Here is a 25,545-nt window from a genome sequence, read left to right as displayed (position 1 = left end):
ATGGATCTCCTCACCGTAACCCTGGCTCTCTTGGTTCTCCTGACCCCAGCCTGGGGCTTCGACATGGGCCAGTCGACCCGGTGCGTGCCCATCCCCCACCAGATGAGTGTGTGCCAGGACGTGGGCTACTCAGAGATGAGGCTGCCAAACTTCCTGGGCCACAGCAGCCTGGAGGGCGAAGTGGTTCCCCGCTCGGAGGACTGGAGACCCCTGCTGCAAACTGGCTGCCATCCCCATGCCCAAGCCTTCCTCTGCTCCCTCATCGCCCCCGTCTGCCTCGACACGTACGTCTATAGCTTCTGTTAGCCTTTTACCTATTCATGTCCTCTTCTACCTTTGTATGTTCTTGCTGTGCGTCCGTCCGTCCGTCCGTCCGTCCGTCCGTCTGTCCGTCTGTCTGTCTGTCTGTCTGTCTGTCTGTCTGTCTGTCTGTCTGTCTGTCTGTCTGTCTGTCTGTCTGTCTGTCTGTCTGTCTGTCTGTCTGTGTCTCTATCTCCATACTATGCCTCTCTCATCCTTCTCTGTCAATCTGGCTGTTCTTTCTCCTGTGTTTGAGTCGGTCTGCCTAGTTCCTTCCCACTTTCTCGTGCTAACTCCTTCTTAAGAGGAATCTATCCACTACTCAATTTTCACCCTCAAACTATTCACACCAGTGTGTGTCTACAGTGTAACATTCCTTCAATTTCCAGAGAGTGCCCACTGCGTTCGTAAATGTAACCCCGTGTCTCTCCCATCTCCAGGTTTTTCCAGCCGTGCCGTAGCCTGTGCGTGGCCGTCAGGGACAGCTGTGCTCCAGTACTGGCCTGTCAGGGCCACGTCTGGCCAGAGGCGCTGGACTGTGACCGTTTCCCTGCCCAGGAGGACATGTGTCTGACCCCCCACCCCAAACACAGCAACAGCCACCTCGCCAAAGCATTGCCTCAGCCTGCATGCCAAGCTTGTCCTTCCGTGGAGGAGCACCCTACACTGAAGACAGTTCTGGACGCTCTGTGCCAGGATGACTTTGGTAAGCATGTGCAATAATGTACTTTATGCCTGCGCATGTTTCTATTGATTAGTGTGTTACGGAAGTGTATTAATGTTATTTTGTGTGTATATTTGTGTGTGTTTGTACTATACATATGTGTGTAACTCTGTCCAAGCTAGTGTACTCACCCTCTCTCCTCTTTCTCTTCCCCCAGCTGTAACAGCCAAGCTGTCTCGCCGGCGCCGGCCCTCGGGGGAGCCAGAGTTTGAGGTGGAGGGTCGGGTGGAGTTTATCCGCCAGGGCCCCCTGCTTCCCTACGACACCCAGCACCTCCTCCAGCAGTGGCTGCTCATTAACCTACGGTGTGCCAACGCCCTAGTCCGGCCCGGCCGTGCCCAGCTCTACCTGCTGACTGGGGCGGTGCAGCCAGAAGGCACCCTGGCCCTCACCCACCTCTTCCCCTGGCACAAGAAGGACCACGGCATCGCAGTGGCCACACGCAAGTGGAAGCACCACAAGTGTTGAGTGCCTGGACGATGTATAGGAATGGAAAAACCTGAGCTCTGATGAATCTGTGTTGCTTAGAACGGCATCCTTACTCACACAAGCCAGGACTCGGCATAATATCAGTTTTCTTGAAAATAATTTGGTATATGGCCTAAGTATATGACGTTTTCTGATGTTACTGACTTGATGCAGAGGAGCGTGGAGTTGGAGCTGGACTCTCTCACTGACATGACCCTCTGCTTCCCTCTGCTGCTCCTTCACAGTAGCTCAGCTCCGTCTGAAAGCACACAGCAATAGAATGCACTCTAAAAACTGTACATAGGAAGAGCTAAATGTAAATGATTTCTAAAGAGTATTCTTTTCTATTTAGATAATGCCGTATTTATGTGTTTTGTATGTTCGATTTGTCTGTTAAGTCAGTGAAAAGGATATTATAATAAAATATTTACCGACCGTATTTCGACTGAAGTAGTGTTGGTTATTCTACTGTCTATGATTGATACATTTGATTTAAAATAGCCGAATAGCTGGACTCTTATGGCTAAGGTGAGTGCAGAATGTTTTTTTGTTTTTTTACATGTCCTTATAGTGTAAGATGTCCAATGGATGATGAAAATACCATAATATACTGTGTTATTATGTACAACAAACAAGTATTGCCTGAATACACTTTTCAAGTTAATACAATCAATCAATCAAATGTATTTATAGAGTCCTTTTTACAACACCAGTTGTCACAAAGTGCTTATACAGAAACCCAGCCTAAAACCCCAAACAGCAAGCAAAGCAGCTGTAGAAGCATGGTGGCTAGGAAAAACTCCCTAGAAAGGCAGGAAACTAGGAAGAAACCTAGAGAGGAACCAGGCTCTAAGGGGTGGCCAGTCCTCTTCAAGTCTCCAGTCATCTAAAATGGTGTAGAATTGCATAAAATGTGTTTATAAAAGGCCACATTTTTGGGGGGAACCTTGGCAAATGTTTTTCTGCAAGCACCTCACGCTACTGCTCTATGCCAGTATGTAAAAGCGATGATAATGCATGCAATGCTTTATAATAAAGGTGATCTTTTTTTATGCATTTCGGTACCTCGGTGCCCTCCAGGTCACCTCCCTCTCGGGCTCACTTTTTGTTCTGGTACCTCCCAGTCTACAAATGAAGCACTGAATCTGTTACCTCCACTGTACCACCACCAATTAGGTCATATGATGTCACATAAGGTCACATTGGTATTAGGGATGGAGTGTTTCGAGACTCACACATGGACTTTGTTTGTTAAGGATTTGGAGGGATAGTGTGCAATGTGAGTTCTTTTAGAGTTCTTATGCAGTTCATACCAGGTCATACCAGACTGTGGAGGGCCAGTAAAACTTTATTTCAGGGCTCCATTAAAATACATTCATTAATTTCTGCTGACGCCATTGTGATCTGCCTGATTATCTGTCTCTCTCTCTTTTTCTCTGTCTCTCTTTTCTGATGCGATGCCATTCCGCCTGGTTTCCTTCTGTCCGCCCCAGGGTGTGAGGAGTGGATATGACAAACAGAGACAAAACCATAGCTTTATTACCCCCTCCTCATGTTTAATGAACAACGACGTCATCATACAGTCATAGTCATAGAGTCCAGTCATGTAGTCCAGACAGATGCCTGGAAGGTCAGTGACAGACCACTGCTGACCAACCACAACAAATGTTAACCCATCAACAGAACTGGCAACCAATCAGACGGACCATGAAGCACAGTAAGAGCTGGATGTAGTTTTAACTTGGATTTCCAGTTTACATTTGCTTATGATTTGGGTATCTCCAACTGACTTTTTCCTCTTGCTGTTGCTTTCTCTTACATTGGCGTGGGTTGTTTTCCTTGTCCTGGTATATGTGGACCATAAGGCTGGCCGGGCCCCCATCTGTGCCCATAGACAGGCAGGGTGCCATGCACTGTCCCTGGCAGACCTTTTCGACAGGGTATTCAGCTGTCTGCCAGAATGCATGGTATCTCCAGCGATCTACACTCAGAGTCGCTCCTCTATTTTAGTCTCCTCTGCCCTCCTTTCTCTTGCTCGTTCTCTCTTTCTCTCACTCTCCTCTCTCAACTTTGAGATTACATCATTACTTATTATCTACTTATTATCCCCTGTCCCTCATTTTTATCATCCTTTTCTCTTATTTTACATCTCTTCCAAAGGAGCAATATTTCCTCCCCATGAAAAACCACATTAGAAAACGGAAATGCCACAGCTTTCACAAACTTACACCGGATGACAAAGAGAATGCACAGAGACTAGCAGTGAGCCTAGCACTTTATAGTCTAAATGTTGTTTTGTCTGCATGTGTTTAAACTCTCTCTGCATGTCTCTTCTGCATGTTCATATCTGCACCCTTCTGTATCATGTTAATATAGTGACAATTTTTACTTTTTTTTATTTCACCTTTATTTAACCAGGTAGGCCAGTTGAGAACAAGTTCTCATTTACAAAAGCGACCTGGCCAAGATAAAGCAAAGCAGTGCGACACAAACAACAACACAGAGTTACACATGGAATAAACAAACGTACAGTCAATAACACAATAGAAAAAATCTATATACTGTGTGTGCAAATGAGGTAAGATTGGGGAGGTAGGGCAATAATTAGGCCGAAGTGGCGAAGTAATTACAATTTAGCAATTAAACACTGGAGTGATAGATGTGCAGAAGATGAATGTGCAAGTTGAGATACTGGGGTGCAAAGGAGCAAAAAAAAAAAAAAAAATATGGGGATGAGGTAGTTGGATGGGCAATTTACAGATGGGCTATGTACAGGTGCAATGATCTGTGAGCTGCTCTGACAGCTGATGTTTAAAGTTAGTGAGGGAGATATGAGTCTCCAGCTTCAGTGATTTTTGCAATTCGTTCCAGTCATTGGCAGCAGAGAACTGGAAGGAAAGGCGGCCAAAGGAGGAATAGGCTTTGGAGGTGACCAGTAAAATATACCTGCTGGAGCGCGTGCTACGGGTGGGTGCTGCTATGGTGACCAGTGAGCTGAGATAAGGCGGGGCTTTACCTAGCAAAGACTTATAGATGACCTGGAGCCAGTGGGTTTGGCGACGAATATGAAGCGAGGACCAGCCAACGAGAGCATACAGGTCGCAGTGGTGGGTAGTATATGGGGCTTTGGTGACAAAACGGATGGCACTGTGATAAACTGCATCCAATTTGCTGAGTAGAGTGTTGGGGGCAGTCTATGACATCGCCGAAGTCAAGGATCAGTAGGATGGTCAGTTTTACGAGGGTATGTTTGGCAGCATGAGTGAAGGATGCTTTGTTGCGAAATAGGAAGCCGATTCTAGATTTCATTTTGGATTGGAGATGCTTAATGTGAGCCTGGAAGGAGAGTTTACAGTCTAACCAGACACTTAGGTATTTGTAATTGTCCACATATTCTAAGTCAGAACCGTCCAGAGTAGTGATGCTGGAAGTGCGGGCAGGTGCGGGCAGCGATCGGTTGAAGAGCATGCATTTAGTTTTACTTGCATTTAAGAGCAGTTGGAGGCCACGGAAGGAGAGTTGTATGGCATTGAAGCTCGTCTGGAGGTTAGTTAACACAGTGTCCAAAGAATGGCCAGAAGTATACAAAATGGTGTCGTCTGCGTAGAGGTGGATCAGATTATCACCAGCAGCAAGAGCGACATCATTGATGTATACAGAGAAAAGAGTCAGCCCGAGGATTGAACCCTGTGGCACCCCCATAGAGAATGCCAGAGGTCCGGACAACAGGCCCTCCGATTTGACACACTGAACTCTGTCTGAGAAGTAGTTGGTGAACCAGGTGAGGCAGTCATTTGAGAATCCAAGACTGTTGAGTCTGCCGATAAGAATGTGGTGATTGACAGAGTCGAAAGCCTTGGCCAGGTCGATGAATACGGCTGCACAGTATTGTCTTATATCGATGGCGGTTATGATATCGTTTAGGACCTTGAGCGTGGCTGAGGTGCACCCATGACCAGCTCGGAAACCAGATTGCATAGCGGAGAAGGTACGGTGGGATTCGAAATGGTTGGTGATCTGTTTGTTAACTTGGCTTTCGAAGACCTTAGAAAGGCAGGGTAGGATAGATATAGGTCTGTAACAGTTTGGGTCTAGAATGTCTCCCCCTTTGAAGAGGGGAATGACCGCGGCAGCTTTCCAATCTTTGGGGATCTCAGACGATATGAAAGAGAGGTTGAACAGGCTCGTAATAGGGTTGCAACAATTGCGGCAGATAATTTTAGAAAGAGAGGTTCCAGATTGTCTAGCCCAGCTGATAAGTAGGGGTCCAGATTTTGCAACTCTTTCAGAACATCAGCTATCTGGATTTGGGTGAAGGAGAAATGGGGAGGTTTGGGCAAACTGCTGCGGGGGGTGCAGGGCTGTTGACCGGGTTAGGTAGCCAGGTGGAAAGCATGGCCAGCCGTAGAAAAATGCTTTTTGAAATTCTCAATTATTGTGAATTTATCGGTGTTGACAGTGTTTCCTAGCCTCAGTGCAGTGGGCAGCTGGGAGGAGGTGCTCTTATTCTCCATGGACTTTACAGTGTCCCAGAACTTTTTGGAGTTTGTGCTGCAGGATGCAATTTTCTGTTTGAAAAGCTAGCCTTTGCTTTCCTAACTGCCTGTGTATATTGGTTCCTAACTTCCCTGAAAAGTTGCATATCGCTGGGCTATTCAATGCTAATGCAGTACTCCATAGGATGTTTTTGTGCTGGTCAAGGGCAGTCAGGTCTGGAGTGAACCAAGGGCTATATCTGTTCCTGGTTCTACATTTTTTGAATGGGGCATGCTTATTTAAGATGGTGAGGAAAGCACTTTTAAAGAATAACCAGGTATCCTCTACTGACGAAATGAGGTCAATATCCTTCCAGCATACCTGGGCCAGGTCGATTAGAAAGGCCTGCTCGCTGAAGTGTTTTAGGGAGCGTTTGACAGTGATGAGGGGTGGTCGTTTGACCGCAGACCCATTACGGACGCAGGCAATGAGGCAGTGATCGCTGAGATCCTGGTTGAAGACAGTAGAGGTGTATTTAGAGGGCAGGTTGGTTAGGATGATATCTATGAGGGTGCCCGTGTTTACAGATTTGGGGTGGTACCTGGTAGGTTCATTGATATAATTGATATAATGGCAACGGAAGGGATGGCTGCCGTTTTACGGGCTCCTAACCAACTGTGCCATTTTTATTTTTGCATTGTTTGTAACTTATTTTGTACATAAAGTTGCTGCTACCGTCATTTTTGACTGAAAAGAGCTTCTGGACAGCAGAACAACGATTACTCACCTCGAACTGGACAATGTTTTTTTCTTTAATGAGTCCGACGTGAAGGATATACTGCTTCCCGGAGACCAGGCCCAAATTACTTTAATTCAGTGAAGAAAAGACAGAGATACAGGGGACGAAGGTCGGGGTGCCTTCTGAAGATTTGTAGGTAAGTGAGTAAATTGCAATTACCATCGGTTCTATTGGCCAACATGCAATCACTGGAAAACAAACTGGATGATCTACGGTCGAGACTATCCTACTAACGGGACATTAAAAACAGTAATATTTTATGTTTCACCGAGTCGTGGCTGAATGACGACACAGATAATATAGGGCTGGCTGGTTTTTCCGTGTATCGGCAAGAAAGAGCAGCTACGTCTGATAAGAAGACAACTGGTGCGCAATGTTTACTATTAAAGAAGTCTCGAGGTATTGCTCGCCTGAGGTAGAGTACCTCATGATAAGCTGTAGACCACACTATCTACCAAGAGAGTTCTCATCTATGTTATTCATAGCCGTCTATTTACCCCCACAAACCGATGCTGGCACTAAGACCGCACTCAACGAGCTGTATAACGCCATAAGCAAAAGAAAATGCTCATCCAGAAGCGGCGCTCCTAGTGGCCGGCGACTTTAATGCAGGCAAACTTAAATCCGTTTTGCCTATTTTCTACCAGCATGTCATATATGCAACTAGAGGAAAAAACACTCTAGACCACCTTTACTTCACACACAGACATGCATACAAAGCTCTCCCTCGCCCTCCATTTGGTAAATCTGACCATAATTCTATCCTCCTGATTCCTGCTCTCGAGCAAAAACTAAAGCAGGAAGTACCAGTGACTCGCTCAATACGGAAGTGGTCAGATGACGCGGATGCTACGCTACAGGACTGTTTTGCTAACACAGACTGAAATATGTTCCGTGATTCATCCAATGGCATTGAGGAGTATACCACCTCAGTCACCCACTTCATCAATAAGTGCATTGACGACATCATCCCCACAGTGACCCACAGTACGCACAACCAGAAGCCATGGATTACAGGCAACGTCCGCACTGAGCTAAAGGCTAGAGCTGCTGCTTTCAAGGAGCGGGACACTAATCCGGACGCTTATAAGAAACCGCGCTATGCCCTTAGATGAACCATCAAACAGGCAAAGTGTCAATACAGGACTAAGATTGAATGTAAAGTACTTAAGTAAAAATACTATATAGTACTTCTTAAGTCATTTTTTGGAGTATCTGTACTTTACTTTTGTGATAGAAAAATGACATATTTACCTGATTTGTTTGATATTAATAGTTAGCGATTAATACTTAACAAATAGGACATTTCTGTTCTGTTTAATTGTGTGTTTCTGTAAAGAAATGGTTTCCACTCCAGCTTCCTGCAGTTAGTCTGCGAGAGATAGCTTGAGCTGACAATGACTTGGTGATACAAACCTAAAAGCTGGCATTCCATAGACAAGATGTGGTGTGTGTGACCCAATATAGAGATAGCCTGGAAGAGTTTAGAACAATGCCTCATTGTCTCATCTTCCTGGAATCTGGGAAACTAAGCCGGGTTGGGGGTAAAACACCATCCTGTGTAGATAACCAAGGTGGCTTATGGGAGTTGGAACCAGTCTGACTTAGCATTTTTAAGTCTTATATAAGGTCTCTGTTTTATCATTATCAGTTAGTCAAGACTGTTGGGTTGACAGTTTAATTATTGCAATAATTAATCGATATTGAATAAAGATGATTGTTTGAAGAAATGACAAAGTCTCTCTCACTTGAAAATAATATTCCAACACACTTTACTATTCATATTTATAAATGGTGTACTTTTTATTCCATACATTTTACCTGACACCAAAAAGTACTCGTAAGGGCAAGCAACAACACATCTACCACACTGATCCTCAACACCGGGGCCCCTCAGGGGTGCATGCTTAGTCCCCTCCTGTACTCCCTGTTCACCTACGACTGCGTGGCCAAGCAAGACTCCAACACCGTCATTAAGTTTGCTGACGACACAACAGTAGTAGGTCTGATCACCGAAAATGATGAGACAGCCTATAGGGAGGTCAGAGACCTGGCGGTGTGGTTCCAGGACAACAACCTCTCCCTCAATGTGAGCAAGACAAATGAGTTGATCGTGGACTACAGGAAAAGGAGGGCCGAACATGCCCCCATTAACATCGACGGGGCTGTAGTGGAGCGGGTTGAGAGTTTCAAGTTCCTTGGTGTCCAGATCACCAACAAACTATCATGATCCAAACACACCAAGACAGTTGTGAAGAGTGCACGACATGACATTTTCCCCCTCAGGACACCCAAAAGATTTGGCATGGGTCCCCAGATCCTCAAAAAGTTCTACAGCTGCACCATTGAGAGCATCCTGACCGGTTGCATCACCGCCTGGTATGGCAACTGTTCGGCATCTGACCGTAAGGTGCTACAGAGGATAGTGTGTAGTACATCACTGGGGCCAACCTTCCTGCCATCCAGAACCTATATACTAGGCAGTGCCAGAGGAAGGCCCAAAAATCCAAGTCAAAGACTGGTCTCTCTCTGCTACCGCATGGCAAGCGGTACCGGAGTGCCAAGTCTAGGTCCAAAAGCTCCTTAACAGCTTCTATCCCCTAGCCATAAGACTGCTGAACAATTAATCAAATGGCCACTCTGACTATTTACATTGACGCTCGCTATTTATTACCTATGCATAGTCACTACCCCTACCTAAATGTACAAATTACCTCGACTAACCTGTACCCCCGCACATTGACTTGGTACGGGTACCTTCTGTATATAGCCTCATTATTGTTATGTAATCTTATTGTGTAACTTTTTTGTATTTTTTTACTTTAGTTAATTTAGCAAATATTTTGAACTGTGTTGTTGGTTAAAGACCCGGTAACGTTGTTGGTTAAAGTCCCGGTAACGTCTACACCTTTTGTATTCACCGCATGTGACAAATAAAATTTGATTTGATTTGACAAGTGGTAGTCTCTTGTCTGCCTGCTCTGTATAGTACTGTAGAGTAAAGTTGACCATAATTGATTCCACTGGTATAAGTGAGTAAAACTGACTCACCTGGACAGATGAAAGTGTAATAACTATCAATAAAAGTTATTGTCTGTATCTGACTTGGACCCAGCCGTCCCCCCCTTCCTGCCAGAGAGAGGAGCTGACAGAGGTCATCCTGAAGCTTCTGGGGGCTTGGGGAGAACCCCTGTCCCAGCTCCACCACAGCATGGCTCAGGGCCAAGCTCAGGCTCAGCACCAGGACCAGGAGTTTAACCACTACAGCTCCAACAAGTCTCTGGCGATGAGCGACATGCTGCAGGAGTTACAGAACGGAGTGGAGAGAGTGGCTGAGAAGGTAAGAGTCAGACACTGTGTGTGTGTGTGTGTGTGTGTGTGTGTGTGTGTGTGTGTGTGTGTGTGTGTGTGTGCGTGCGTGCGTGCGTGCGTGCGTGCGTGCGTGCGTGCGTGCGTGCGTGCGTGCGTGCGTGCGTGCGAAAGAGTGTGACTACTATGTGCATACAGTACTTCCATCTCTGCAGCCTGTTGTCTATAGTGATTTGTATCCCACAGACACGGTCTCTTTATGTTTATCTGCCTCAGATGCAGTTGCTGGGAATGATCAGTAACTCTCTGAGGCCCTGGCTCATCCCCCCTCCTCCTCCCCCCCACCTCGGAGATTGACCCCATGGACCACCAGTACCTCCTCTACTGCTTCAGACGAGACTCCAACAAGGTCCAGAGCCGCATCCTCAAGTATACCATCCTCCCTGAGCAGGGCTGTTGAGGTGTGTCCAGCCGTCCAAACCACAATCTATCATCCGCTCTGGTTGCACAGTTCCAGCATGTCATCTGACATTCGCTATGGTTCATTTGCATACGGTTACATTTATTGGGCATTTTATATTTGTAAAATCTGTCATTTATTTGATATTTTCCTTGAGGTCCTTGGTTAAAAGCACTATCTTTAGTGATGAAGTGTATTTTTGTAAATATTGAAGACTAACTTATTAAGTTTGTCTTGTACTACTATGGGATGCTCAGCGTCTTGAATATTAACATGGAATGAAGAAATCAGCATTTAATGAATCATTTTATTTACAGATTTTTTTTCAGTTAGGAGTAAAACAAACATTCTGAACACAATATCACATGTTAAAGCATTTACGCATGGTTGTGTGTAGCTGACTAACCTTCAATGTGTGTTAATATACAATGTATGGTCTAATAAATGTTTTGTTTTTGAGATTTGTATTGATCATTCAAAAACGCTTTCCAAAAACACATTCAAAAACACTTTTAGTCAGTCTACAAAATGTTGCTACACAATAGCAACCCACACAATATTAAAATGACAAGTATTTTATTGTTATGGAGTGTTAGTCGTTTTATCCAATGCTCAGACAGTCCCTTTTCAATCATGCCTCACAACACTGACCCTCATCTTCCCACTGGGCACAGACGTCATTTCAACTTCTAGTTTTGGTTTACATTTGGTTGAGTTGTCAACTAACATGAATTCAATGTGAAATCAACAAAAAAAATGACCATGCCGTTGGATTTAGGTAAAACATTGGATGAAAAAAAGACTAAATTGCCTTATGTTGATGACTTTTTTCCAATCCAATCAGTTTCCACGTTGATTCAACATCATGTATAATTTTTGGTTGAAATGACGTGGAAACACCGTTGATTCAACCAGTTTTTGCCCAGTGGTTTCTCTCATTCTTTCATCTTCTCAGGGGTCAGAGGTCAAAGTGTGTCTGTGCAGACTCAGTGGCTGTATCAAAGTCACATGTTTCTTGCATGGCTCTTTCTCTATGGTAACTCCTGTTTCCCTGTCCCACTGCTGTGATGATGATCTGTCTAATGCCGTGCCCGTGCTCTCTGGTGCCTCCTCTTCCTGTTTGCAGCCCCGGGACATGAGCTCCTCCATGGGGGAGCGGCCGCTGTGGGCCTCCTTCTCCTTACAGTTCCTCCACTTCATCCTCCGGTTCTGGAACCAGATCTTCACCTACAGTAGACACACAGGTCAGTGAGGGGTTCAGACTGAGGTGCCATTCGTTTTGTTTAGTCAAATCTAAGTCTATGATACAGCAGAGAGCATGATCTATTTGATCTACTTACAATTATCACAGTAGTGAAAGCCGTACTGTAATAGCATTTTAAGATGAGGAACACTTACAATAGAAGTGGCTCTAGATATTTACTAAATCTAGGCTGGAGCACCCAAATAATATGTGTTTGTATGCAATGAAGAGGTGAGATGAGAAGGCCTATAATGTAGCATGTGATGTAAAATGAGGTTGTTATGGGCACCGACCTAGACAGGAGATATATGGTATCCTACCTGAGACTCCTTCAGGCTGAGATCTGCTGCCAGTTTGTTCCTGTCTGTCTTGCTGATGTACTTCTGTCTCTTGAACGTTTTCTCCAGCTCCTTCCTCTGTTCCTCAGAGAACACCGCCCTCCTCAGGATCCCTCGCCGGGATTTGGGGCTCGTATCCGGGGACCACATGGGAATGTTGGCTCCCTCTGGAAGGTCAGAGGTCAAAATCATTCATATTAATGTTTTTATTCCATCTAATAATAACCTGAAAGGGAAATGTCACAGGGTTATGGATGAGTTAACTCATTTGCATTGACGTATATTCTCTGTTGCATGAAGGCAATGGCACATTGCACTACTAGAGACAAGTACCAATTATTGAATATGGAAATGGGTCTAACTTAAATACGGTCAATAACAAGCATGCATTTGAATAAGAAAATAAATGTATTATATTTCCATATCAAGCGTACCGAAATAGAAAATAATCCAAATAATAAATGGGAAAATTATCTGCAGCCTTATTCTGGTTTATCATGTCCAGTCCAGTCCAAAGCACTGAATATATCCTCATACTGATGATAAAAGGCAGACTCACTCATCCACTAAATGGCTCACTTCCTGACTCACTATCTACATGGATTGTGCCCATCTACTGTAGCCAATCTTATACACGCTTACTCTCCACTTGCGTCAATCTGTCTAATTTAACAAAATGGGGGTGACTAAAGAGAGAATGGAGACCCGTTTTCACCGGGGAGAAAGGGATTTGGTGAACTCTGAGGAGCAATCCCACGCTGCCTCACTCACAGGTGCACGCACAACAAAAGTCAAGTGGAACAATTTACCAAATACCATTGAGCAATGCCTTTTTAATCTGTACGACAAATCTGCACACAGACCACCTCGGGGGAGCGAGTAACCGGTTTAGACATGCTCCTCAGGCCTCCATTGGGCCTCAATGGCTTCCACTTAAACGGACGATTAACAGGTCACTCCCGGGGGCTACGTGTGTGTCTGCCCCCTTGGTCTGAGCTCACAACCCTGAGGAACCCACCACAAAAGAGACTGTTTGTTGAAAGGCCACTACTCTTGCTGGCTCAGCGCTCCTCACTAAATCTTTTCTCTTGCAGGTATGGGCCCGGTTCTATGGGAAGATGAGCTCGAATAAGTCTATAAAAGTCACTTTCATTGAGTTCTTTATGTTCCATTAAGGGAACTTTAAATGGGCAGGAATGAGAGTGAGGTGACAGGAGAAAGGAGGGAGTCGGGAAACTGGGTTCTTTGGCCACACAAAGGGTTAGTTTGCTGTTCCCGGGCACAGCCCCCTTTCTGCAGAGGAATGGCTGTGTTTTCTGTGTTTTTGTGCTTCGCAGAATTCATTGCTGCGGGGAAAAATTGCAGCGGGGTCGCGTGTGGATGGTGGAGTGAAAGTGCCGATTGGTCACGGCCGGGCATGGCATTGTCCTGTTGCTGGGCACTGTGGGAAAGTGTCAGCCCACTAAGAGGGACCAGGGGGTATTTACTGAGGGATGCTATTTGCTGCCTCACTTGTCAGAAGTCACAGGACTTAGCAACTAGCATCACAACCCTGACAGAAGTTAGGATAAATCGATGTTGTCCACATAATGAGACGTTCCCTATGAAAAGGTTAGTACAGACTTCGCAACAAATGCAATTACATAATATAATTCAGATCCATATTCCAGGGGATATAGATTCTGGTTTGATCTACATTTTTCAGATAATCAGCTACAGGAAATCATCTTAAGAGCATCATTATAAACACAAACAATCCCTTCCTTTGGCAGGATCATAAACAGTTTCCTCAGACTGGACCAATTATCACAGTTGGATCAACTATCAGCCAAGCGTTCCTTTTTGCTGAGGCTGAGCTCAATGCCACTGAGAGGCAATAAAAATGTCACACCGAGACCAATAACAGACTGTTACAGTGGCATCTCACTGATCATTACAGTCCTAATCTGACAGAGACAACATGTTTATTAGCTCTGCATATTTGAGTGAGTCGGTGTGTATCTATATGAGTGCAAATGGAGGCCTCTACGGCCATAAAAGCCCCCCCACCACCGCTCCATAACCTCCTCCCCACCCTACTCCCTGGGTCTAAATAGCTGTGAATGGTCATGAATAGCAGTGCAGAGAGTTGAGTGGAGAATGAGCTCCCTGGCATTGCATCAGTAATTAGCCGTAGAGAGTATAGGAAACCCTGCTGCTAATGCTTAGAGAGGAGCTGAGGCATCGCTGATGAAGCATAAAACACTCACCGGAGAAGACAGACGGAGGGCTGGACCCACCACAGCACACTGCTGCCAGCAGATACTGAGGGCCCCGTAGAAACACACTGCTCAACAGGCCTGTAGAGAGGAGGGTGGGAGGGAGTTTCATTAAATTACACTGTAAATGTATAATAAATGCTGGCAGGTGAAAATCCATGAATGAACTGTGGTGGAAGTATATATATTTTTCTGCTAAACCATCCACTCAGTGTAAAAACAATTACATACATCATGTTTTGAGTAGCCAAATGATTATCGTCTGGAAATGAAATGTATTAAAAATAAATTAATGGCTGTAGTGAAATTAAATGTGGTAGAACATAACAGCATTTGGTTATACAGTATGTCATTAAAGGGGCAATCTGTAGTTTGCTACATTCATTTTTGGACTTATAAATTAATGATACACACTCAATGATTCTTTAAGAATATTATATATGTCTCATGAGCTTAGTTCAACTGTTGTACCCCATCAGAAAACAAAATATAAGCTTGTCTTATTTGTTAAAACTATAATTTGATAGCATGGACGGTTAGTCCTTGCATCCATAGCTCTGTCTAGGAATTTGAGAGTGGTTACATTTCTCCAGACCTATCCCTCAGCTATTTACCAAAACAAGGGCGGGGACATTTCTTTGTTATTGTTTCAACTGTTGATTGCCGTTGTAATATTCTGCTTTGACTGGGATTAACACAATGTTTTACATGTGTAGTGCTATGTTATGTCTTATTTCTTAGAATAGATCTTAAACATGAGCCTTCTTCTGTAAACGTTTTGATAAATACAATTTCTAATGTTTTAGAATTATATTTACAAAAAAGAAAGCAAATTAAGAAAAAGCCAGTACAGTGCATACATTTTTATCTGATATTATGTTCCTAAAAATAAATATTATATCTGAACTGAACACAGGAAAGACAAATAAAGTAAGATATTGTAGTGTTTGCACTTCCTTAAAGTAGCTTTTTAATGATACATCTTTATAAAAATGTTTTATGTTATTTCTGGAAATACACTAAACTTGATTGACTCTGAATGATTCAGATCATGTTAAATAACTGGTTTGGTCAAATGGGAAGAACATCTTTTGTCATTAGACAAGATATATTCAAAAAAGTTTGTTACAATCTATACACTAAACAAAATCAGAAACGTGCATTTTCCCCAAGTGTGGTTTCAAATGTCTACAGTCTAGATCTCACAATCAATAATATGATAGAATAGCATACATAATACTCATCATGATGTTTTGTATCATATGAGGCTTTTACCTGAGTGTGACCGAGGAGGAAGCCCCCTGTCTTTGACTCGTTTACAGTTCTGACTCTGGCCCTCGTAGACAACATTCTGAGGGCCCCAGGTTCTCCTGTGGTGGCCGGTCAGGGGACCCCTGAAGAACCCACCTGTTGGTCCATCTGAGTTGGGCGAGGATGAGGAAGAGGACGGCCCCGCCGAGCGCAGCAGATTGTCGATGAGGAAGCTCTTCCCTGATCTCCCAAAGCCTGGGTGAGTAGGTGAAACTGCCGCCATATTCATGCTCTTCTTCCCGCTCTGCTTCTGTCCTGCGATCATCCCCTTCATGTGACCCTAAGGAAAGCTCCCTCACTCACCTCACAGCACAGCAGTCACAGGGCCAAGTAACACAAGTGACTCCAGTCTGAGCTATAATCCCTCCAAGACTAAACAGGGCCAACTTCATTAAAGTACCAGGAAAACAAAAGTTCTCTCTAACTCTCTTCTTCTCTGCTGTCCTTCTCTTCTCCAGGGTCTGCAGTTTGCTCCGGGGCTGCCTTGTGATTGGCTAAGAGGCTCTAATGTGATTCTCAATTCAGATAAGACTGGGTCCGTTCTGGAGTGGCAGAAGGTGTGTCCGTCTCCATTCATTATGTCAACTTGCCTATTAAATGATAGACACCCGAGACAATGGACTGCTGGCCAAAGTTTAACGTGGACCAAATGTATTTCTCAGTCTTGCAGTAAATAGTTTTCTATTTTCTGCAGCCACCTTCAGAGCACCCATTGTGTCCCATAGAAAGGCATGGAGGCAATTAAATAGTTGCAGCTTCGTTCACACAGTGCATAATAATGTTATTTGGTTTGGTTTGATCTAGGTCACCGTTTGTGTTAAGTTTGTTGCACGACGACCAACGAGGGAAAAAAAGTTAATTCCCACATAGAATGTGATTCTGCACATTGCGTTCTCATTAATACATTTTTCAAAAGTCAATAATTGTATAATTATTCTGATGGTGTAATACTGTCCAAGTGTGACATAGAACTGAAATATCCTTGACATTTAAATGAACATTTTTCCCCCTTTGTTTTCTAGTCAAATGTCAAACTTATCAGGTCATTCATATTCAACTTCTGACTCTATGAACTCAAACCAATTAATACCTCTTTCAGTTTGCCTCTGTAATGTCCTAAGTGCTATTCCCCAGCCACTTCCCTCCTCTTTTCAGTGACTATTTGGACCACTCCACTATGGCTTGTCACTCACACATTTGACAGGCCTATTGGTTCCTGCTTGAGATAGAAAATTACTCTGCCCCCGGTTGCCAGATTCTGTCTGTTTTAAAAAAGACTTACCGTCCAGCTTGACAGAAATATGCACAAAGCTGATACAGTACTGTATGTGAAGGATCTATAGCAGTTAACGCCAGGTTCTGATGTGGACGAAAGGGAGAGACTTTGTAAGAGATCAGAACTATAGACTCTACTCCTACTGTACTGTGGAGTTGAAATATCAAAGATCAAATTAAGTGGTTATGTGGGAAGAATTAGACTAGCGGCTGCAGTTTATCACTGTATATAATATTGCAGCGAATTCCATAGTAGCCAAACTGGGACTCAAACCCAGACCTGTTGTTATACATTCATTGAATTTCAGAGGCACAGTTGAAGCCTACAGACACACAAACACAGTGAGGTTGCGTGTGGTATATATTAGCCAATGGGTGGCTGGCGTCACGTGTAACCATGTAACCCTGATCTGACTGCTCCTGCTAATGATACTCAGCCTCATAATAGAGGAGCTGGGGAAAAGGAGGCCGACTGAAATGAAACAAAATTGGGGGACAGTAAACAAGCATGTCCGGGCAGGGAGAGGGGGGTGCACGGTTCGGGGGACACCTCATGCTGGGCATGGAAATTGCTCCAGACAGCCGGGCCCATTGTCTGGCCACCAGGGAGCCAAAGGTTGCTTGTAATCAAATTTGAGGTTTTATATTCCCCAGACTAGTGGAGAAAGCGACTGTGGTGTCTCGTGTGAGGGGTGTTAGTGGGCTCAGGCTGTGCTATCTACCTCTGTGTGTACCTAATGCGGGTTTACATGCTCCACATGGGCCGCTGTTTGTGATACTGCCATAGGCTTTTGTCTGGTGCGGAAGGGAGCCATTTGTTCATGACACAGTGAAGCACAGGCTGAGCCACAGGCAGCAGTGTGAGACGATTAATCTCCACATAAATAGATACTGCAAAAGCAAAGTATTACATTCATAAAGCACACTGCAGCTCTTAGGATAATGGCTGCAAGATGAGTGCTATGTTGTTTGTGTAAGAGTGGTGTCATTTGAGAAGCTGATGATGTAACGTGCATGTTTCTTTGAGTTGTTCCATTTCAGCTCTGTACCAAAGAGGGTTATTTCCTTGATGATTTTGACTACACTTATAAACAAACGGATTGTGCGTGGCTTGTAATCTTGTAAGACTTGATATTTGGTATGAAAAGCATCGTTAGGATTCACAACTTGTTAATGGGACAGACTCCGTAGGTAGCATTCCAAGGGAGGGAGGTATAATTGAGCCATTGGGAATGCAGTTCTTGAAAATACCCTGAAAGCAAGTTCATGTGAATTTATTTGATGTCCATTCTACTTTCTATTGGAGGGAAAAAGTGGGGTCCCCCATTCAGAGCTCCACAATGGTCCTGTTGAGATCCAGCACTGTGCAGACCAGCTGAGGTCCTTTCTGTCCCTGGCCTCTTAAAAAGATACCGGGCCATTACACACTCAATTGATATTCCACCACTCGAACTTAATATCATGAATGGAGGGCCAGACTCTATGAATCAGAAGACAATGCGCTTAGCTTAGCAGCAAACTGGCACTTTGTGTGGTGTCTGTGGCAGCAGCGAGGAAGTGTCTAATGTGAGGCTCACAATTGTGCTTCTATAGAGTTCTAATGAGCTTCAGCGTGGAGGATGAATGGTCAAGCCCATTCAGAGCCAGCTCTGTGCACATCCACACAATGGAACCCAGATGAGGGGAGGCAGGCAGGCACTGCACTGCAGGAACACTGCCAAGCAAAGCTATGACAGTCTGTAATATATAGCAAGACAACGAGAAAGAGATATATCAAATATAACCCCACGCTGAATACCCAGTGGGCACACCACGTCATTTCAACGTGGATAATTGGGTAATATCTGGTTGAGACGTTGATCAATGACATTACAACCTATATTCACCCACTCAAACAGGTGTTAGAATTAGATTAATTTAGATAAAAGTTGGACACATGTTCAATATGTTCTCACTATGCTTTCAACCATCTAAAAAGCACAGCCAAATTCCAGTGCAAAAAAAATTATGTCTGATTTTTGGTTTAGTTGTCACGCAAATGTCTATCACTGCGCCTTCAACCATTTAAAAGCAAAGTTCAAAAGGGAATACATTGTCAGATATTTAGTTTATTTATACAACAGATGAATGTGTTATTACTGTACTTCATCTAATAGCAGAACCAAATGACCCGGATTACAGTTGAGAATACATTAAAAGTACACGGTGCAAGCTTTATTTGATTACATAAGAATATATTTATAGTTACAGTAATGTCAAATGAATGATTTATATGTTGATTTCACATCTCCATCTCAACCAAAAATCAAAGACAAAAATTGGACTAAATCAAATCAAACTTTAAATGTGCTTTAAATAAAGTTTGATGTGATTTAGTCCTATTCTTTAACTTACATTCTTGGTTGAGATGGAGACGTAAATCCAACATATCAATTATTAATATGTAGACAAACTGGAATTAAAGACAGACTAAGTCAGTTGCACAGATGGAACTATCCAAGCAGATGTTTCAAATGTTGACATTTGTCTGTGTTGACAACCACAAACAATATCATTAAATATCATTACATTTGAAATCAACCAGAGCTTGAAACCCTAGCCCTATTGTATTGTCTATTTTTAGTTGAATTCTGTGTTGAATTGAAACAAAAGCTGTTGATGACTTCCCAAATGCTTTATAAAATAGCATCATTGATGATATATGAGTGAGAAAGTATGGTCACATTTCATTTGCTTTGTTATACCTACTCTTTGGAATGACTTTGCAACAGTGAATCTGTTTCGTTTTTAAGTGGTGATCTCTCAACGGTCACTCTCAAGATAGCACATTGGTAGTAGTCAGGTACAAATATCATTGCAGGGCTGGGCTTGGTTAAGCCCTGGATGGGAGACCAGATGGTAGCTGTAGATACAGTAGATCAATTCTCCAGTAGGAGGACCTGCCCAGCCTATTGCTTGTTTTCTGATAGAAGATATAACGTTGACGATCTGAAAGTCACAATTTCAACATATTTTATGCAAGGTTTGTCTATGTTGAAATTTGGTTACCATGATGACATAATCCTTTGGTTGAAATGTCACCCTCAAAACAACAGTTGATTACTTTTTTCAAATCCAATGTATTCCCCGCGTAAATTCCTCGTCACAATATGTTGACAAAGGACATTGAAACAACGTTGATTCAACCAGTTTGTGCCTAGTGGGTAAATACTGAAATGTGTGGTTTCATTGTTTTGACTGAATTGAATGTACATATATTTAGCGTTACTGTCACTTAGTGACAGTAACGTGTATGTGTTATTATAGTAAACAAAGAACAATGTTATTTGTTTGAGCTTACCATGCAGGGAGCTCAGCCATGCACACCCTGATGTGACTGAGTCACTATTACAGACAGTAAGTAGCAGTTTCTGACGTGTGTGTGTGTGTGTGTGTGTGTGTGTGTGTGTGTGTGTGTGTGTGTGTGTGTGTGTGTGTGTGTGTGTGTGTGTGTGTGTGTGTGTGTGTGTGTGTGTGTGTGTGTGTGTGTGTGTGTGTGTGTGTGTGTGTGTGCCTATCTGCTGTAACCCCATAGAGGGGTCATAATAGTTTGTAGACCTACAGACGATTTTGTGAGAGGACCAATTTTCAGGATGTCTCATGGTCTGACAAATATTGCTTGTGTGTGTGCGCATGCGCGTCTGTGTGTGCGTGTCTGTGTGTCGGTCTATCTGCTGTAGCCCCAGAACGTCACAATGACATAAGGCTCATGTCTCCTCAGACTCTCATGACTATCATTCACGAGTCTAAGGACCGGACATCATCGTCACAGCTGCATTCCGCTTCACAATCACCATGATTAAGTCTGTATCCAGCGGGTTTATCCAACTGAATGGGGTAAAAATGTATGGAAGTTGGAATAAAGACATGGGGGAAATCAATCGACTCAATGCTCTGAAGACATTCACCCTTCAAGAAAATAACACAACCTCCAGTATTAGTAGTTTTTTAGTGATTATGAAGGAACATCTTAGCCCCAGAACTGCTCACATCAGAAAGCTTTTTGTTACAGCAGTTCATTGCAGCAGTACAGTATGGTGCTCCCCTCACATAGGGAAGAGTAGGAAGCCACTGTATGTGGTTTGGGAACCATTGCAATGGACTCCGTGGTCTTTGGGGAGACGTATCGAGACCACATCGCCCTCCTCCAGCTCTAAAGACAATGTATTAGACACACGTGCATCCTATCCATTAGAATCATATATAGAATTATCCATAACTTTCTGATTATTGTGGTGGAGGAAAACGGTCATATAATGTATAGTGTGGTAATTATGGGCTGTACATCTGAAGTAGTATACCTTTTTTCACTGGTGCTGTGAAGATGCTTGCAGTTGGGTTGTAGGTCATGCCAGTGTTGAAGACTCTACTGTATACCAATATTCATTATTGAACGGTCGTACTTGTCCTAAATTAGCCCAACTAGCAGAGAAGGCCACCTTTGGTCTGACTGGGCTCTCTGCCTTTAGCTCCTCCACCTCCCTCTCACTGACTGTGACTCTGGCCTTCAAGGCTGTGTTCCCACTCTCACTGGCTGTCACTCTGGCCTCCATAGCTGACAGTTCATCAGCTTGGGCTGCATTTCCTGTCTTCAGCTCCTGCACATCCTCCTTGGTCAGCCTAAGCTAAAGTTGTTGCTCCTCCGCCTGGTCCTCCCTGTCCTTCAGTCTGGCTTCCGTGTTCCTCAGCTCTGTTCTCCATTCCACCACCATGTCTCTTAGTTCTTTCAGCTCGGTCCAGATGTCAGGGGTTGTAGTTGTCCTGCTGCTTGTCTGTTTGCAGGTCGTCTCTGTAGCTTTAGTCCGTTGGCTCTCGATCAAACTCTCTCTGATCCCTCTGCTCTCTCCCTGAGCCCATAATCCAGACAGACAGATTAGCAACACCAGCAGATCTACAGCACCCCTTATTCTAAAACAACACCGAGGTGTTCTATGAGCCGCAGTCCCCTTCTTGATATGCACTCAGAAGGTAGTGAGCCAACACGTAAGCTGTAATGTATTCTGATAAAGTGAAACACTGGGTGAGCTGCAGACCTCATAGCAGATTGTTTGAATCTGACAGTGCATAAAGCTGTGGGAGAACTCAACCCATTATTTGTTTGATGTTCTCTCCATCTCCATAAAGTCTGCACATGTTAGCCCTGGGTTTACAGCTTTTGTGGATTAGGTATACACTCCCGTCCGTATTTATTTGGAGAGTGAAGCTACGTTTTTTGATTTGGCTCTATACTACAGCATTTTGGATCTGAGATCAAATGTTTCATGAGGCGACAGTACCAAATGTCACCTTTAATTTGAATGTAAAAAAAATCAAATAAATCAATATCTGTTTTACTGTTTAAAAATGAAAGCACTTTATGTATCTAGTCCCCCCCCCCCCCCCCCAGAACCTAACACTCTCCTTACTGGGAATAGCCTAAGTCAACTGCCTGTACATACGGGACACAACAAACAAACTGCTACGGAGCACATTGCAAAATGGTGTTTAACCTGAGCACAGCATATATACCTTTGCTCCTCGAACCCGTGCACACTTATTAACCAATGAGAATGAGCATTTCATTAGAATAACTTTATGTTGTTTATTAGACCACGTAACACTATGGAAAACATGATTTAAGTTAATTGCATTAATTTGTTTAAATGACCATATTTAGTCACGTAAACTTTAGTTTAAAAGACAGAGCTACATCAAATAGAGCATGATTAGAACTACTACTCAGGGAGACTGAAAGCATGGTTGAATTACACGCTAGTTATCTAACTCTACACACCTTGCTTAAACCTGAGCAACCAATACGGTAGCAAACAGTTAAGGTCAGGAACATCTACACTGGTAGATAGCTATGCATGGCAATCGACTAGTGCACTTTATCCAAACAACACATGTATATACTGTACCTTTACTATTAACTTCATTAAAAATACTTTTGAAATACCTTTTAAAATGGTGATGAGACTAAGGCTGCCTCATCACACTGATAATGTATCAATAATAAAAAAAAGTGTCACTTCTACCCACACACCCAGTGTGTTGCCTCAGGGCAACGCTGTGCCATAAGGTTACTGAAACACCAAGGAAAATTTTATATTTTCGGGAAACATTTATTAAGTGAAATATAATAGAAACAACCACTGTTTTCATAAGGAAATACAAGTTGGGGGCATAAACTAGTATTTCACTGCCTCTCAAACCTGATTCTGCCTCACTGTCACTGTCCTCCAGCTCACTGTCCTCACGACAGGAGGACTGCTCCATTAGGATCCTTTCGCCAATAGAATGTCGCTGTGTCCATTGCCTGTGAATGTCAGTGGATATTTTGGCAAAGATATTGACCAAGCCATAATTTTACATAAAATTACATGTCTATCACTGAGAATGACATTGCCCTAAAACTGAACTGAACTGAACAACGTTGCCCTGAGCCAAAAAAAAAGTTGCCTAACTGCACAACATTGTCCTGAGGCAACAAGAAAACGACATTTTTGAAATATATATTAAATCAAATATGCTTCTTTAGAGCAATGTATCTTACCCTTCACTAACATCATGCGCTTATGTTGCTCTGCTTCCTGAAAGAAGGTCCCATCCCTTAATTGATACATCATACCAACTTCTGCAACTCATTGGATTGTTTAAAGACATGCCATCACGTATTGTCATGTGTAAGACTTTTTAAAAAGTAATATGGGGTTGTGTGAGGAGTAAACAGGTTTTCTGTTGCCTGATGTCAACGATGTGCAGTAGAGGACTTAAAGTAGTCAGAAATGTAGTATTTGGCCCATATTCCGAGCCCGCAATGACTACATCAATCAAGCTTGTGACTCTACAAACTTGTTGGATGCGTTTACAGATTGTTTTAATTGCAGATTATGTTTTGCCCAATAGGAACTGATTCAAAATATTGTCTTGAGTAAGGTGTGTAAATCTAACACGTTTATTCTTAGATGTACACTCTCTCTAAACTGAAAAACTGGATGTCATAAAATATATATGGCTGAATGTAGAATATATACTGAACAAAATATATAAATGCAACATGTAACAATTTCAAAGATTTTACTGAGTTACAGTTCATAGAAGGAAATCAGTCAATTGAAATAAATAAATGAGGCCCTAATCTATGGATTTCTCACACGACTGGGCCGGGGCGCAGCCATGGGTGGGCCTGAGAGGGCATAGGCCCACACACTTGGGAGCCAGGCCTAGCCAATCAGAATTCGTTTTTCCCCTCTAAAATGGCTTTATTACAGACAGAAATACTCCTCAGCACCCGCCTCCTCCTCAGACGATCCTGCAGATGAAGAAGTCGGATGTGGAGGTCCTGGGCTGGCGTGGTGCACGTGCTCTGTGGTTGTAAGGCCGGTTGAATGTACTTCCAAATTCTCTGAAACAACGTTGGAGGCGGCTTATGGTAGATCAATTAACAATCATATTATCTGGCAACAGCTCTGTTGGACATTCCTGCCGTCAGCATGCCAATTGCACGCTCCCTCAAAACTTGAGATATCTGTGGCATTGTGTTGTGTGACAAAACTGCACATTTTAGAGAGGCCTTTTATTTTCCCCAGCACAAGCCACACCTCTCAGGTGGATGGATTATCTTGGCAAAGGAGAAATGCTCACTAAAAGGGATGTAAAACAAATGCAAACACAAAATATGAGAGAAATAAGCTTTTTGTGCATATGGAACATTTCTGGGATTTTTTAAATTTAAGTTCATGAAATAGCGGGACCAACACTTTACATGTTGCATTTATATTTTTGTTCAGTGTACATAAGACCAAAGTATCAACTCTCCCCAGCCTCCATACAGTGGAACCACAGTGACGCCACCTGTTCTGATCCAGTACTTCTACTAATATATTGGTCAAATCTCTGTAATTCCCAACCACGCTCACTAGATGGCACCAAGAAATAGAACTCAGACCAATATCAAGTGTTCCACTGCAAAAGCAGGATTTTTACTTACCATTGAGCTGTATTGTTAACTTGAAGCTTGTAGGTAACAAGTCCATAGGCTTATTAATAACTCACCATAATATGAATGAATGTATCTTAGCAATAGGAACATTGTCTGTATTTATATGATCTCTCACCATTTTGGATAATGCCAGACTTGGAATGCTTCAGGCTTAAAATCATATGCCTTATCCCAATTATTCAAATATATGTTTTCCAGACAAGTCAATTGTCATGGCTCCTGCACAGGACACATGAAGATTGTATAATCACAACAAGTCTAGTATTGGAAGTGATTTATGTAACAGTCAAGGAGAACTGTCACTACGAAGCTTGTACAGTATCAGGTTACAGTATAATATCCCATAGGAGCTGAACGGAACACTGGGGGCCGAGAATAGCCATTTCCCCAAGCTAGTTTCAAACACAAAATACCCTGAAGTAGCTACCAACACTGACTATGACTGCTTAATGCCGTAGCCTTTTTGATATTTGTATTGCTAGTTGCCAAGATTATAGAGAGTGGGTGAGTTCCCAAGTGAACGGCTGGCTATGCATCCTCCATCTGCCTACTCTCTCTGTC

The 25,545-nt window shown here is 43.3% G+C and overlaps 2 protein-coding genes and 2 pseudogenes across 3 annotated transcripts; 2 read left to right on the top strand and 2 right to left on the bottom strand.

Annotated features, from left to right (window-relative positions):
- Positions 1–1,921, top strand: LOC139530954 (secreted frizzled-related protein 5-like). Its single transcript, XM_071327755.1, has 3 exons — positions 1–284; positions 741–1,006; positions 1,182–1,921. The coding sequence occupies exons 1-3, from the start codon at positions 1–3 to the stop codon at positions 1,490–1,492; spliced, it is 861 nt and encodes a 286-aa protein (XP_071183856.1). The 3' UTR covers positions 1,493–1,921.
- A 90-nt stretch (positions 1,922–2,011) lies between these two features.
- LOC139530953 (prolactin-like) lies at positions 2,012–10,587 on the top strand (annotated as a pseudogene).
- Positions 10,588–10,828: 241 nt separating this feature from the next.
- LOC139530157 (homeobox protein DBX2-like) lies at positions 10,829–16,150 on the bottom strand. 2 transcript variants are annotated; one of them, XM_071326299.1, is made up of 4 exons: positions 15,651–16,150; positions 14,367–14,456; positions 12,100–12,284; positions 10,829–11,763 (listed from the first exon to the last, which is right to left on the bottom strand). In XM_071326299.1, the coding sequence occupies exons 1-4, from the start codon at positions 15,958–15,960 to the stop codon at positions 11,488–11,490; spliced, it is 861 nt and encodes a 286-aa protein (XP_071182400.1). In that variant the 5' UTR covers positions 15,961–16,150; the 3' UTR covers positions 10,829–11,487. The 2 variants fall into 2 exon arrangements, with proteins under 2 accessions (XP_071182400.1, XP_071182401.1); XM_071326300.1 differs by having other exon boundaries at positions 15,783–16,150.
- A 4,896-nt stretch (positions 16,151–21,046) lies between these two features.
- Positions 21,047–23,258, bottom strand: LOC139530952 (complement C1q-like protein 2; annotated as a pseudogene).
- Between the last annotated feature and the right edge of the window lie 2,287 nt (positions 23,259–25,545).

Source organism: Salvelinus alpinus, chromosome 9 (genome assembly GCF_045679555.1).
Source record: "Salvelinus alpinus chromosome 9, SLU_Salpinus.1, whole genome shotgun sequence".
Lineage (NCBI taxonomy): Eukaryota > Metazoa > Chordata > Actinopteri > Salmoniformes > Salmonidae > Salvelinus > Salvelinus alpinus.
The sequence above is the reverse complement of the archived record's forward strand: the minus strand, read 5'-3'. Positions and strand labels throughout refer to the sequence as shown.